General features: G+C 40.7%; 1 protein-coding gene across 1 annotated transcript in view; it reads left to right on the top strand.

Annotated features, from left to right (window-relative positions):
- Positions 1-1939: 1939 nt before the first annotated feature.
- Positions 1940-14546, top strand: part of Otud4 (OTU deubiquitinase 4) — a 46054-nt gene continuing 33447 nt past the window's right edge. The window contains exons 1-3 of the mRNA XM_046459616.2: positions 1940-2158; positions 6445-6528; positions 9835-9885. Coding sequence (XP_046315572.1) covers positions 2000-2158; positions 6445-6528; positions 9835-9885 — 294 coding nt within the window. The 5' untranslated portion in view covers positions 1940-1999. The remainder of the gene's footprint in view (positions 2159-6444; positions 6529-9834; positions 9886-14546) is intronic.

Consider the following 14546-nt stretch of genomic DNA (forward strand, 5'->3'; position numbering starts at 1 on the left):
CAGGACAGTTTTTCATTAGATCACAATAATGTTTGGATTTTCTAAAAATAGCAAATTGGAGATAGGATATTTAAACATGAGGAAATTTAGCCAGATGTGGTGGCACATGCATGTAATCCCAGCTATTCAGGAGACTGAGGCAGGAGGATTACCAAGTTCCAGCCAGGCCAGGCTCAGCAATTTCACGACGTCCTAACCAACTTAGAGAGACCCTATTTCAAAATAAAAAATAAAAAAGGATAGGGATGTAGGTCAATGGTAAAGCGCCCTCGTTTAATCCCTGGTTTTAAAAAAATATCAAACTTAGATGCCACAAGGGAAGTGAAAATATGACTCATTGCTTGCACTGAAACAATGTCTAACAAGAGTTTTCAGTAAATTAATGTAGGATTCTCACCATCTGGCCTGCCTTGGTCCCCCTTCCAAAGAATTCAACTATATCTAAACATACCATAATCCTCCACTTTTTTTCCCTCTCCTCCACCATGGCCTCAAGGCTGTAGTAGTTTTTATGATTAACCATGTATTTAAATAAGGACACCAGATGCTGTTGTGTTTTGGCAAATTAAAACTCTGGTGTCTCAGAAGCGTGTTGGATAAATACTGGGTTCCAAAGCCTCATTCGATTTGCCATTTCCTGTCATGCAACTTTTGGGGGGGGGGTAGGAGTTGAGTGGGAAGCCTCCAGCACTGCTGGACTCCATGGCAAGTACAACATGTTATCAAGTGATTACAAGATGAGAGTATTTTTAACAAGGTAAATATCTAATTTCTTCAAACAGTTGACTTCTCTATGTTGCGGTGCTCAACTAGTGACAAGGTGAAAAAAAAAACCAAAAAACAGGCATCATCTTGCCGTGGTGCGTGAGCTGCACTTTCAATTTCTGATTGGAACCAGCAGCCTATGGCTGATTTACGGTCAGCTGGTGTCGTCCCGCACGGTGGCGGCTCCAGGAGCCTGCCTCAGCGGTTAAAGCCACTTCTGCGGAGACGCCCGGAGCGCGGCAGGGGGGAGGGGTGCACACAGGTGCGCCCTCTGTTTGGAAATACACAAAAGGCCAGCGCCGCCGCCGCTGTGTCCCTGGCAACTCCACGCACGCGGCGCGCGCGCACTTCCCGCGGCCCCGCGGCGCAGAGGGCGGGAGGCCGGGCGGCGGCGGCGGCGGGCGGGGCCGAGCGGCGCGCGCAGGTGGCCGCGCGTCGGCTGGCGGAGACCCTCGGCCTGCTTGCGGACGCGGCGCCTGGGAAGCGCGAAGCCGGCTCCGCGCGGCGGCGACGGCGCCCGCGCTGTAGGGACTTGTAGTCCGCGTGCCTCCCGGGCGCCTCCCCCGGGTAGGCCGGCCCGGGCGTGCCCGCCCGCCGCACGCCGACTTCCTGCCGCTGCCAAAACTACACCTCCCGCCGTCCTCTCCGCTCTGGGGCTGAAAGCGAAAACAAATTTTACGCTGCGAGGGTGCTGCCCTCCGCCGGGAGCCCCCTCCCGCTCCCCGCCCCTCCGGCTCCCTCCGGCGAGGTGGGGAAACCCAAGGCCGCGGCTTTCTCTTTTGGTTTCTTCGGCTCCCGGCGAGGAGAGCGCGCGAGGCACGCAGGCCTCGCTTCACCCGAGGCGGCCCGGCGCGCGCCAGCGGCGGGGCTTTCCTAGCCCCACTCTCGTCGGGACCAGGAAACTTGTGGGGCCGGCGACCCTCGGCCCAGCGCCCGAGCGGGGCGGTGAGGCGGTCGGAAAGTGACTGCTCCCTCTCGGGGCGTTCCTTCATCCCCCCCGTGCCCCCGGGCGCGTGGCCCCTCCGGGGAGGCGGCCGCGTGCGGACGGCCATGCACTAGGCAGGGCTCCCCTATGCGCCGGGAGAGCGCGGACCGCTGCCTCGGGCCGCCGTCTGCCGCAGCTCGCCGAGCCCGAGCCGGAGCCGCCGCCTGCCCCAGGCCGGGGCGTCGAGCAGCCGGCGGCGCGGCCATGTGGGGCTAGCCCGCGCGCCTGGCCTGCAGCGGGACCGGCAACATGGAGGCGGCCGTCGGCGCCCCCGACGGCGGGGACCAGGGCGGCGCTGCGCCCCGCGAGGACGCGACGCCCATGGACGCCTATCTGCGAAAACTGGGCTTGTATCGGAAACTCGTAGCCAAGGACGGGTCGTGCCTATTCCGGGCCGTGGCGGAGCAGGTAATGGGCGGGGGCGGCGGCGGCGGCGGGCGGGGTGGGACGCGGCGGCTCAGCTGTCCTGGCTGCCCACGTCCCGGGCCGCGCGTGGCCCGGCTGTCGTCACCGCCGCCCATTGTGGCGCCGGAATGGGACTGAGAGTTGAGGACAACTTGTGAGGCCTGCGCGGAGTGTGCCTGCCGGGGACCTGGCGACAAGCTGGTTTTTCACTTGTGTTCCGCATTCAGCTCCCCTGGGTTTTCTAAGCGCAGCGTTCACCCCGGTGAACCGCACGTTTGCTAGAGGAGGCGGTGCCCCCTCCCCCTGTTTGTTGGACTTTGGAATGTGGGGTAATCAGGCTCACTGATGTCACTTGAAGCAAGGGGGCAAACTTTGCCGTTTGAGAAAACCCACCTTTTACAAATACAGAACATGTTGAATGAATTGAGCTTGAGTAGTTTCCACACCTCATTAGCTGGGCGAAGCAGCGGAGGTATACTAAAAAAAATTCACGTTTTCCGAAAGTATTTTTGTGTTGGTTGGAGGAGGGAGTGTTCGTAACTAGGGTTCTCGGGGCCTTTCTTGACCGGATCCTCCACCCTCCCACCCCCGTTTGAAATGGCCAAAATCATTTTTAATAAACTTGCTTAGGAAGATAGTTGTGATTTTTTTTTGAAAGTTTTTTTTTCGTGTTATATAATACTGTACATTGTAAGTGTGCAGTCACCAAAAAGCATCGTATATTTGAAAAATAGCTGCTTGAGTAGTTGGATAAAAAAGTTTCACTGCCCGGGTATTTTCATACCTTTCATAGTTTGTTTCCCTTTGGCTAAGGAACAACTCCTCCTCATACCCTGGGGGGTTTTTAATGATGCTTCTGGTTTTTTTCCTTCCCCCTCACTTTTTCTGAATGTTAAATAGCTTTTAGAATTTCTATTTGTGAAGAAGTGTTTTATCTAACATCTGGAGACTAGTCTGACTAGTATGTTATCTCTCTCTTTTTTTTTTTTGTGATATTGGGAATTGAACCCAGGGACACTGTACCACTGAGCCACACCCCCACACCCCACATTTTTTTTTTTTTTAATTTTGAGATCGGGTCTGGCTATGTTGTTGAGGCTGACCTGGATTTTGCATCCTCCTACCTCAGCATCCTGAGTAGCTGGGATTACAGGCTTGAGCCCTGGTGTCTGGGTGTTCTCCTTTTTTAAAAACATCAATAGGCCAGATATTTATTTTCAAAGGCCTCTCGTTTTTTACATCTATAGTATGGAATCTTTGTTTAAAACAAGAAATTGATTTATTGGGGATCAGCCTTTGCAGCATTTCAGGCATTGATAGTGAAACATTTTCTTTAAAAGTTCTCCAAACCAGGCTCTGTCTTTTTCAGTTCATTAAACTGCTCTGATTTTCAGAAATTTAGGATGTTCAGTGTGAGTGGAGTATGTTCACACACCCACCCCAGTACTAACTATCAGTAGGTAAACAGTCTGCCCCATTTGTGAATTTTTCAAATCTCCCCATCTGTTGTGCTTCCTCTGTCTCAGCCTTTTTGGACTCCTCAACACCTCCAGAAGCAGAAGAGATGAAAATGAAGTCAGCTCATAGTTAATAGATACTATTGGCTTTAGCAAGAGTTTGGTCAGGAAGGAGGTAGAAGTTAAATTTGGAGTTGAATTATTCAGATCCTAGTTATTGAAGCAGAAAGGTTTGACTGTTTCCACTATTATATGCCATAGTTGGTGAACCTGGATTATTCAGAAGCCTGTTCATAGTGTAGTAGAATTTATTGAGTATTTTTGTAGGGGCAAGAGCTAGTTAACACTAAAAACTCAATAACATCCAATAACACTTTTTTTTTGTAATTTATTATAATGGGATTCAGGTTGGGCATAAGGGACTGCCTTCTCCAATTATCTGACTCTGATTTTGAGCTTAGCTCTAGGAGATGAATTTTTGGGTGAAAACTGGGTTTTTCAGCAGACAGGACTAAGGGTGTAGCAGTTATGGCTAAAGGCAAAGTCTGGGGAAAAGGGAGATAACACCACTCAGGCTGCCCTTTTAAAATGAGTACAAAGGATTTTCTTTTAAACTGATGATTTTTATATAAAATTACAATAGGTAAAATTTCTAAGGAGTCAGTAATCTAAATGGCAGGCTGTAGAGATGGGGAGATCACATTTTTTTGGGTGGACCCTTCCCTTTTTTACAGTTGTGGATCTGGGCCTGCAGGAGGCCTGACCTGAATCAGCTCCTAGCCATAGAGCTAAAAATAGGGCACTCTTAGAGGACTTGCTAAAACAGTGTGTCTCATCCTTTCCCAGTGTTTATCACTATCTTGTCCTAAGGAGCGATGGAAAGCCTCCTCTCTGTAGCTTACTTTCATGTTTGCAATAGTTTGTAAAGATGGATTTTTACCACACCATTTGAATTCTTCTTGAGGTCCTTGAACTTGTGCAGTAAATTACTTTTTATACAGTTGTCATTTAACCTTGCTTGTCTTGCAGTGTTTGGCTTTGTAAATTACCAGCACCCCACAATTTATGGAACTTGAGAGTTTTGCTTTTGAGCAACAAGTTTAGATTGATTCTATATGCTAAAATATTTGTTAAAAGAGGAGAAAAACCATTAGATATCCCTGCCATTGTTTTTGATGGGAAATAAGCTTTACTAACTTATATCTGCCACCTGTTGCTAGGTAGATGGCTTTAATAGTAGCTCTACTTTGCTAATGGCAGGAAAGCCCTATCGGATGACACTGCCTGAGTCATACTAAAAATGACTTGATTCATGATAGTGTCTAACGTTAGCTACAGAAGTGTTGGCTGAATGTCATTTGTGGAACTGGCAAAAAAAAATTTGGGTGGGTTTTTTTTGTGTGTGTGTGTGTTAAGTGTTGAACCCAGAACCTTATGCTTGCTAAGTGAGCACTCTATCATTGAGCTACACCTTCAGCGTTGTATGGTAGTCATATATGAATGGATATGTGAGCAGTACCCCGTGTGCTGGAAGCTTAGAAAAAGGCTACTATTTAATAGAATCACAAGGTTTACCCAGTGAAGCTGAAAACCAACTAGTAAACTGAAAATCAATTCAGTTGCTAACTTTAGCTAGTTGGTAAAGAGTTCCTTCAGTGTATCATAGTGTAATAAGACATACTAGTTGTCCAGGCTATTGTGCCTGTGGTTCTGTGGGTATAAATGAGCCTTGGCTATGATCCAAGGGAGCTGTAAAACATGTATCTTGAGTCTTGTCTTTCCTGAATTCTCCACTCACCCTGAATATATGGGAGACTCACTCAATAGGAGCTGTAGTTTAATTTTTTTTTTCTTTTGATGGTATTGGGGGTTTAATCCAGGGTCACTCTTAACACTGAGCTCTATTCCCAGCCCCCTTTTTTTTAATTTATAAATTTTGAGACAGGGTCTTGCTAAGTTGCCAAATTTTCTGAACCCCAGTACCACACACACTCAAAAAGAGTTAAAGCTTGGTGCATACCTGTAATCCCAGCAGCTTGGGAAGCTGAGGCAGGAGGATTGCAAGTTCAAGACTTGGCAATTTAGTGAAATCATGCTTCAAAGTGAAATCTTAAAAAAAGGGAACTGGGGAATGTAGCTTAGTGGTAGACCACCTCTGGGATCAGTCCACATAATCCCCGCTCCCTACTACAGTCATATCCAAAGCCTCTTAGGATAATAGCATTTTTATATCTTCCAGACTGTCTACTTCTTTTAAGTCTTGTAAACTTGGTAAAGAGTTCCTTAACTTTTCTGAAACCATGATGGACTTAAATTTCTGTGTAAGGCCACTAAATACATTCACAATTATTGGAAGAAAAAGTATCTCATACAGTCTTACAGCCCCAAAGACGATTACTAATGAAGTCACCTATTTGTTCTCTTTTTTAACAAGCACAGGTTGAGGCTTTGCCCTGAGTAGCAGGGATTCTGTTAACTCTGCTTTCTGAAGAGCAGAGTTATTGTAGAAAGATGGCAAGAAAGGAAAGTGTCTTGTTTACGAAAGTGTGCTCAGAGGAGTGATTTTAGTGACTTAAAAGATAAATGGTAATACATTCTTTATAGAATGAATCTGGCTTAAGGAGTATTGCTGTATTTCTGTGTCATGCCATCTTCGTGCTTAGAGGAAGAGGTGAGATTGAGTAAAGGTCTCAAAATTATAGAAAGGGAAATGGAGGGAGACTGATAATCTATTGATTGTCCCATTACTGTGGGTGTGAAAGAAGGCATCAAGTTGTAACTGAAATCCACTTTTAACAAAATGCTTAATAGTGCGTTGTTTTTTCTTTTTAGGTATTGCACTCTCAGTCTCGCCATGTTGAAGTTAGAATGGCCTGTATTCACTATCTTCGGGAGAACAGAGAGAAATTTGAAGCGGTAATTTATAATCTCTAATACCCATTTTGGTCTCTAGAAGTGTTCTGGTGGAAATGTCACAGGCTGGGTTATGAAAATAACCCTTGTTAAAAAAAAATCATTAAATCCAAACATATTCAGCTGTGAATATTCTAGGCTATTTTGTGTTACTAATTTATACATTTAGAAAACTTCTGTGATGAATAAGACAACTGTGGGGGATGGAAAGGATGACCTGGATGGGAGACTTGTATACTATACATTAGGACTTGATATGCTCAGGGAAATGGGTGTTGAGATTAATAGTGATTTGTGTGATTGGTAACTGCTGATGAATTTAAAAAGTTTCAGATTTGAAGTATAAAAAAGATGCTGAACAGAAGTAATGCTGAACTATTTTATCAGAAGGCATTTCTAGATTTTTAATTTTCAGAGATCATTGTGAAATCACATCAGAGCACTGTAATTATATAAATGTTGATTAATAGTTAATAAAATGTTGTATAACAACAGTATAATTTTCTCAGTAGTGTGTAGAAGGCTGTGAAATAAGTTGCCACCTGATCTATTTTTATTATATATTCAAAGCCTTGCAGGATTTACTGCTTACTGGTTTTATGACCTAGAATTATATAACCTGACAACTTTTAATGGTATTTCCCCCATTGACTTGTAAAGAATATTGACATTTGGCAAATAACTAAATTTTTTTTTATTTGTTCTTTTTAGATAGACATGACAGTGTAGTGTATTTTGACATATATAGAGAGAGTATAACTTCCCATTCTTGTGGTTGAACATGACGTGGAGTTAGACTGGTCGTGTATTCATATAGGAACTAGGAAAGTTATGTTCAATTCATTCTACTTTCTTTCCTATTCCCATCTCCCCTTCCTTTCCTTTATTCCCCTTTGTCTAATCTAGTGAACTTCTGTTCTTCCCTCCCCCATCCCCTATTGTGTCTTAGCATCCACATATTAGAATATTTGGCTTTTCTTTTTTTTGGGATTGGCTCAATTCACTTAGCATGATAGTCTACAGTTCCATTCATTTACCGCTAGTTGCCATAATTTCATTCTTCTTTATGGCTCAGTAATATTCCATTTTGTGTATATACCACATATTCTTTATCCATTCATCTGTTGAAGGGCACCTAGGTTGGTTCTATAGCTTAATTATTGTGAATTGAGCTGCTCTGGACATTGATATGTCCGGGTCACTATAGAATGCTTGATTTTAAGTCCTTTGAGTATAAACCAAGGAGTGGGATAACTGGGTCAAATGGTGGTTCCATTCCAAGTTTTCTGAATAATCTCCATACTGCTTTCTAGAGTGTTGCACCAATTTGCAATCTTACCAGCAATGTATGAGTGTACCTTTTCCCCCCACATCCTTGCCAACATTTGTGATTACTTATGTTGATAATTGCCATTCTGATTGGAGTGAGATGAAATTTCAGTGTAGTTTTAATTTGCATTTCTTTAATTGCTAGAGATATTGAACATTTTTTCATATATTTGTTGACTACTCATATTTCTTTTGTGAAGTGTCTGTTCAGTTCTTTTGCCCATGTATTGATTGGGTTAGCAAATAACTAGATTTTAAGACTGAACAGATAGAAGACATCTTAGTTAAATGTATTCTTGGATTGGGATTCTCTATATTCAAGCAAATTCTGAATGTTGTGGTTAGAATGGATAGTAATAAATTGTAGGAAGGAGAGTTACCTGCTTAATCAGGTGATTTGAAACCTTATTTTATGGTAACAGAGGACTATGGTGTTATGGAGTGAAGAGGGGAGAAGTGGCATGGTTTATAAATATTTGAAGAAATTTCACGTGGATTAATGATTACTGACCCAAAAGGTAAAAATCATGTTGATAATATGGACATTGTTAACATTGTTTGAACTCTTACTGTGTGTCATATATTGTTTTAAGTGCTTCACATGTATTTATTTAATTCATATAATCTTATGAGATATATGATCAGCTGTTGAAAGTTCTGAGGGGGAAAGATTTACTTTTCTTATAATAAGAACCCTAGTAGTTTCTGTTGACCAGAGTTGGAAAGGGGTATTGTGGGTAAGATATACCTTGCTCTACTTAACAGTGTCACCCATGGCCTAGCAGGACACTTTCTGCTTAGAAAGGAGGCTTACATTGGGTGCAGGTTTGTGTTGGAAAAACACTTAGGTCTTTACCAACTTTAAATGGCACTATGGGTTTCTTTTAAAAGTCTGTAAATAATTATCTAATATGGAATAGTAGCATCTGATTGATGGGGATTTAAAAATATGTGTTAAAATTTAAGATGCTTTTTGGAAATCTGTTAGTATACAATTTATGAAAGAATGTCAGAACAAATCCATGGGTGTTTAAAATTATAGACTAGGAAGTATGTTTTTAGTGTACTTAACTGGGATTATAAATTACATAAAATTGACTGGTGGGTCAGGTGGATGTTTTTTAGAGCTTTCTCAAGTTAGTGCAGTTGCTATGAGAAAAACAAGGTTGGATGATCATATAGTGTGAATAAATTAATTTTATGTTTAAATAACAGTGAAGCAACAGTATTAGATAGATTCTGTTGATGCTTCAGAATATCTAGCATTATTAGTTTTCATCTTGTGGATAACTGACCTAGAGACAATGAATGCTTATATCTGTATTATTAAGATAATTATTAAGATAACATGCTTTCTTAGCTATTATATTTGTCTTTGTTTTATTCTCTTCTACACACTGACCACTACCAAATTTATCCAAAAGCACTGCTTTCATCGTGTAATTTCTCAGTTCAGGATGTCATATGCAGTGACCTTTGAATTACCTTTCCTGTCTAGTCTGAAATTCCTGCCTGGGTTAAGGCCCTCTATAAACAACAGTCCCCCATTTGGTTTCCTCTCTTGCTCAGCTCCCTAACAAGTTGCCCCGCTCCAGCTGGCTAGGAGCTGGCTAGATCGTTGCTCCCATTGCCCCTGTCGCCCCTGTCTTCCCAACACGGAGTTCTTCCTCCTTATGCCACAAGGGCCATTGCTGTGGAGTGTCTGCTCCCTGTGTGCCCATCCAGATTCTGACCAGCCTTCATCTTGAGTCACTCCTATTCCTGGAAACTCTTTCTGGCAATGTTTCCTTCTTTAAATTCTTTTATATGTTTATGGTCTTAAATTATTTGTATATATTATCATCATTATTTATTTTAATATTACTGGTGTATCCCTGGTTTGTATAAGATCTCAGTAATTTAAAGTGAATAGTTAACAGTGAAGCAGTGAACTGTTTTTTGACATAACATTCCTAACAGACTTTTTTTTTTTTTTTGCAGTTTATAGAAGGGTCATTTGAAGAGTATTTAAAACGTTTGGAAAATCCACAGGTATGCAGTAATGTTCTAAATATATTTTTGTTTGTGTGTATCCAACATAATGTATTTGAAATTCATTAAGAAGGAAGTTAATAGTACAGTTTTTAGGGGGTTACAGGCATACACTATTTCCTAGTTAATAGTACAGTGTTTAGGGGGTACGGGGATAGCGTACTACACCATTTCCTACGAATGTGTAGGAAGGCATTTTGTTGAGCATTTATTTGGAAGTCAATTTGAGCTGTATACTAGAAGTTTTCTCACTATAGACAGGAGTCATGCTATCTTTGTCTTTGCCATAATAGCATGTGGATGTAGCATACAAGATTGAAATAAAAATGGTGATGATTTTCAGATTGCCTTGTTGGTTTGTGTGTGGAACTTGATGGACAGGTGAGATTTGATCTTTTCCTTAGGCAACCGAGAAGGCAAAGTTCTTTGGAAGTTGTATTTCCCATGATTAACTTGTGAAGGAGGAGGAGAAAAAGGTAGCATGTCTCCACCAACTTCTGCTAACACATTTTCTTAGTCATGTTGAAATTAAAAGAATTCTTTTTTTTTTTTTTCCCATGCTTATAAAACTCATGTTCTCACTGTAAAAGTCCAAATATCATGAAATGTGGGCTGGGTATGCAGCTCAGTGACAGAGTATGTGCTTAGCATATGCGGGGGCGCTGGTTTTGGTCCTCAACATCACACATATACACATACACATTCATGTACACAAACTGGAATATTGTGGAATGCCATTTAGAATGTTACAATTTGTCAACTGTTAAAAGAAAAAAATAACATCGGCAAAGAAAAAAGATAAGGAGTTAGATAGGTGGTAAAGGGAATGTTAATGTTGGAAGAAGGGTGTTTGATCAGTAATTGGGTCATCTGTTTGATTCCCTGTTGCTATTTGGAGTGTTTGATTTATAGGCTGAGAATAACTAGTCACCCTGAGAATGCATAGATGAGATAACCAAATAATTTTTTCTACTATAGAGAAAAGAGAGTCAAATACAAATTAGTAAATCATGTGTGTTCCAAGAAATACAGATACAATGCTATATTTTAAGTCACTCACTTTTGGGGGCTTTGTTTTGTTTTTGGTTTTTTGTGGTGCTAGGGATTGAGCCCAGGGCCTTGTGCATGTAAGGCAGGCACTCTACCAACTGAGCTATATCCCCAGCCCCAGATGTGATGCTCCAAGTACTCAAGGTTTTATTTCCAGCTGGGTTGATGAAGAGTTTGTGAGTTCATATTTGAAGTCTGAATAGATTCTAAACAAGCAGTGCCTGTACTGAAGGATATTCTGTCGGTGAAAACTGAGCAAGTTAGATGCAGAAAACAGATCAGTTTATGTGAAGCATGGAACATTCTAAGGTTGGAGGGAGTGAGAAAGAAGTCAGAGGGCAGGCTGGGGCTGGATTGTGGGAGAGCCTTCAGTGTTAAGCTCAGTAATTTGGAGCTTATGTTTTAGACCAGTCTTTCTCAAGATATTTATGATTTATTGATTGTCTGCATCAGAATCACCTGGTGTGCTTGTAACAAATATAGAATCCCTGGCTCCTATCCCATATCTAAACTCTCAGCTCTGGGGTTTCTGTATATGGCCTTGGAAAGACGTCAAGATTTTTGAGATAGGGACATGAGATTAGTGGTCACCACATCTCAAATTGTAACTGTTAGCCTCAACACTTGCCCTATTTCCCTTTCCTGCTTTTATTTTTTTCTTTCACACTTATACCATTCTGTATAATAAATATTTTGTTCATTTTTTTTTTTTTTCTATTAGAATTAAGCTTTGTGAACACAGATTTCTGTATGTCTTGTTCACTGGTGTGCCCCAGACCAGAATAGTGCCTGGTATTTTTGCTGACTGAATGGACACGTGAAAAGAATGATGTGCAAAAGTTTGAAGTGAATGAGACCAGAGGCAGAAAAACCCATTTTTATTTTTAAAAAGTTAAAATTAACACACAGTTGTACATATTTATGGGATGCAGGTCAGGCTGATAGGCATATCTATCACTTTCAACATTATCATTTCTTTGTATTGGGGACACTAAAGTCTTTATTAGCTGTTTTCAAATATGTGACTAATTGTTGTCAGTAATTGTATCCTATTGTGCTATAGAACATGAGAAGTTATTTCTCCTATCCAACTGCACTCCTCTACCTGTTAACCATCTCTCTGTCATACCCCCATCCACATACAAGTGAGAATGTACAGGCAGTATTTGTCAGACTTGTTTAAAATATTGCTAATATATGGAAAACTGTCTACATTGTATTAAGTATAAAAAGCAGTAATTACAGTTTTACTCCAGTTTTGGAGACAAATACTCCAGGAAGGCCTTTTCTCTGATTAAATTTTTATTTGAATAGTTTTGAAACTTAGTATCAGCATATACTATGATCACAGATTCATTTTCCTGAAGTTTACATTTTTATCTCTGTTTATAAGCCATTTTGAAAAGGATTAAATATTTTAATTGTTTAATTCCCAGAGTTGAACTTTCAATTTGGAGTGCCTAATTGGTGATCAGTGTGTATATTTCAAATGAATGTTAAATCTATATCTTGTTACAAGTAGGAGGGAAGGTGAAACCTAGAATGTCAACTGTTGGTATATAATTATGTGATTTTTATTTTCTTTATATAAAATACAGGAAATGACAAAGTCCATTTATTATTTTTTTAATCAGAAAACCCCATTATGATGTTTCTTATTGATATTTGTTCAGCACTTCAGGCTAATAGACTGTAAGAGCCTGAGCTAGGATCTACAAAGTGGTAGTGCAAAGAGGGGAGACATAGGGAGGAAATGATGCAGTGTGGACTGAACTGAGATTGATTTGATTTTGTGGTTACCAGAAAAGAAGGTGCTTTGATTGCTGGGGCTAGGTGGTCTGGCCAGGTTTTTTTTTTCCCCCTTCAATAATTAGGACTTCTTAGGACACTCCACATCTGATCAAACCTCTCCTTTGTGTCTTAAGTGCCTTCCGAACAGTTTTTTCTTCATTATTAAATAGCAACGATACTTATAAATCATTCTGGGTTTTTTCTTCCCTGATACACAGGATGTATAAGATGAAAAGAGAAATACAGTTGCTGAATAAACTCTTAATTCATCCACTTCTCAAAGAAAGCATTTATATCCTTTTAAAGATTCCAGTAGAGCTGGGCTGGGGATGTGGCTCAAGCGGTAGCGCGCTCGCCTGGCATGTGTGTGGCCCGGGTTCGATCCTCAGCACCACATACAAACAAAGACGTTGTGTCCGTCAAAAAAAAAAAAAAAAAAGATTCCAGTAGAGCATGTTGAAAATAGCCTAAACTTTTGCAAGAAGTATTTTGTTAGCTTTAGTGAAGTAAATTGGCCTCTTGTCTGTTAAATATGGATTCATTCAGTTTGGATTTATCATTCATTCATATGGTTTGTTTGGTTACCAAACTTTTTAAAAATAGTTTGCTATTCGAGATCTAACCCAGGGGTGTTTTACTGTTGCGCTACATACCCAGCTCATTTTATTTTTTTATTTTGAGACTGGTCTTGCTAAGTTGCTGAGGTTGGCCTTGAACTTTTGTTTCTCCTGCTTCAGCCTCCCAAGTTGCTGTGATTACAGACATGCGCCTCTTTGCCTGGCTAAAATTCACTGGTCATAAATGTACAACTTGATGAGATTTGACAAACATAAATTATTGTGTAAACACCACCACCAACATAATATAGGACATTTCCATTGCTCCTAGAAGTGTTCCCCATGCCTTTTTACATTTAATCTCCTCCTTTTACCTTATGGTTTCTGGTAATCACTGATCTGCTTTCTGAGTTTTGGCTTGTTTAGATATATGTAAGTAGGACGGTATAATTTGTAGTCTCACATGTTTGGTTTCTTTCCCTTAGCATGATGGGGAAACACTTTTAAGATTCATCCATGTAGTTGAGTCTTCATCAGTGGTTTATTCCTTTCTACCGCAAAGGATAGTTCACTTCATAGAATGTCCACAATGTATCTATTTACTAGTTAATTGATATTTGGATTCTTTCTAGTTTGGATCTGTTAAAATTGAAGGTACTGTCAACATTTGCTATAGATACAAGTCTTTGTGTGGGCATAAGACTTCTCTTGGATGAATGTAAAGAGAAGAATTTTGAGGTCATGGTAAATAAATGTTTAACTTAATGAGAAATAGCCAAACTTTTTTTCCAAAGAATCTGTACTATTTTGCTTTCTAATCAGCAGTATGTGAGAATTTCAGTTGCTTCATATCTTTGCCAGCACTCACTGTGATTTGATTTGCATTTTTCTAATGATGTTGAATATCTTTTTATGTGCTTATTTGTCATCCATATGTCTTTGGGAAAATGTCTGTTCATTTTGCCCATTTTTTATTGTTGTTGGTCTTACTGAATTCTGCAACAAATCCTGTGTTGGCTGTATATTTTGCAAATGTTTTCTTCCAGTTTGTCTTAGCTTTTCATTTTCCTAATAGTATCTTTTAAGAAATAGTTTAATTTGGATGATTTTCAGAAAATTTAAATTATGTAGTTTTGATGTAATGTGGTTCATTAAAACAGATGTGGCAATAACTCTTTTCTCTCATCTATGAGAAAGTCCTGGAAAATGCTAAGTGGAATTAACAGCCTTAAGTAGGAAGGTAGTGGTCTTAGAACATGGATA

Source organism: Marmota monax, unplaced genomic scaffold, assembly GCF_021218885.2.
Source record: "Marmota monax isolate L192 unplaced genomic scaffold, Marmota_monax_Labrador192_F-V1.1 WCK01_AAM20220418_F8-fsc00039, whole genome shotgun sequence".
In the NCBI taxonomy this organism is placed as follows: Eukaryota; Metazoa; Chordata; class Mammalia; order Rodentia; family Sciuridae; genus Marmota; species Marmota monax.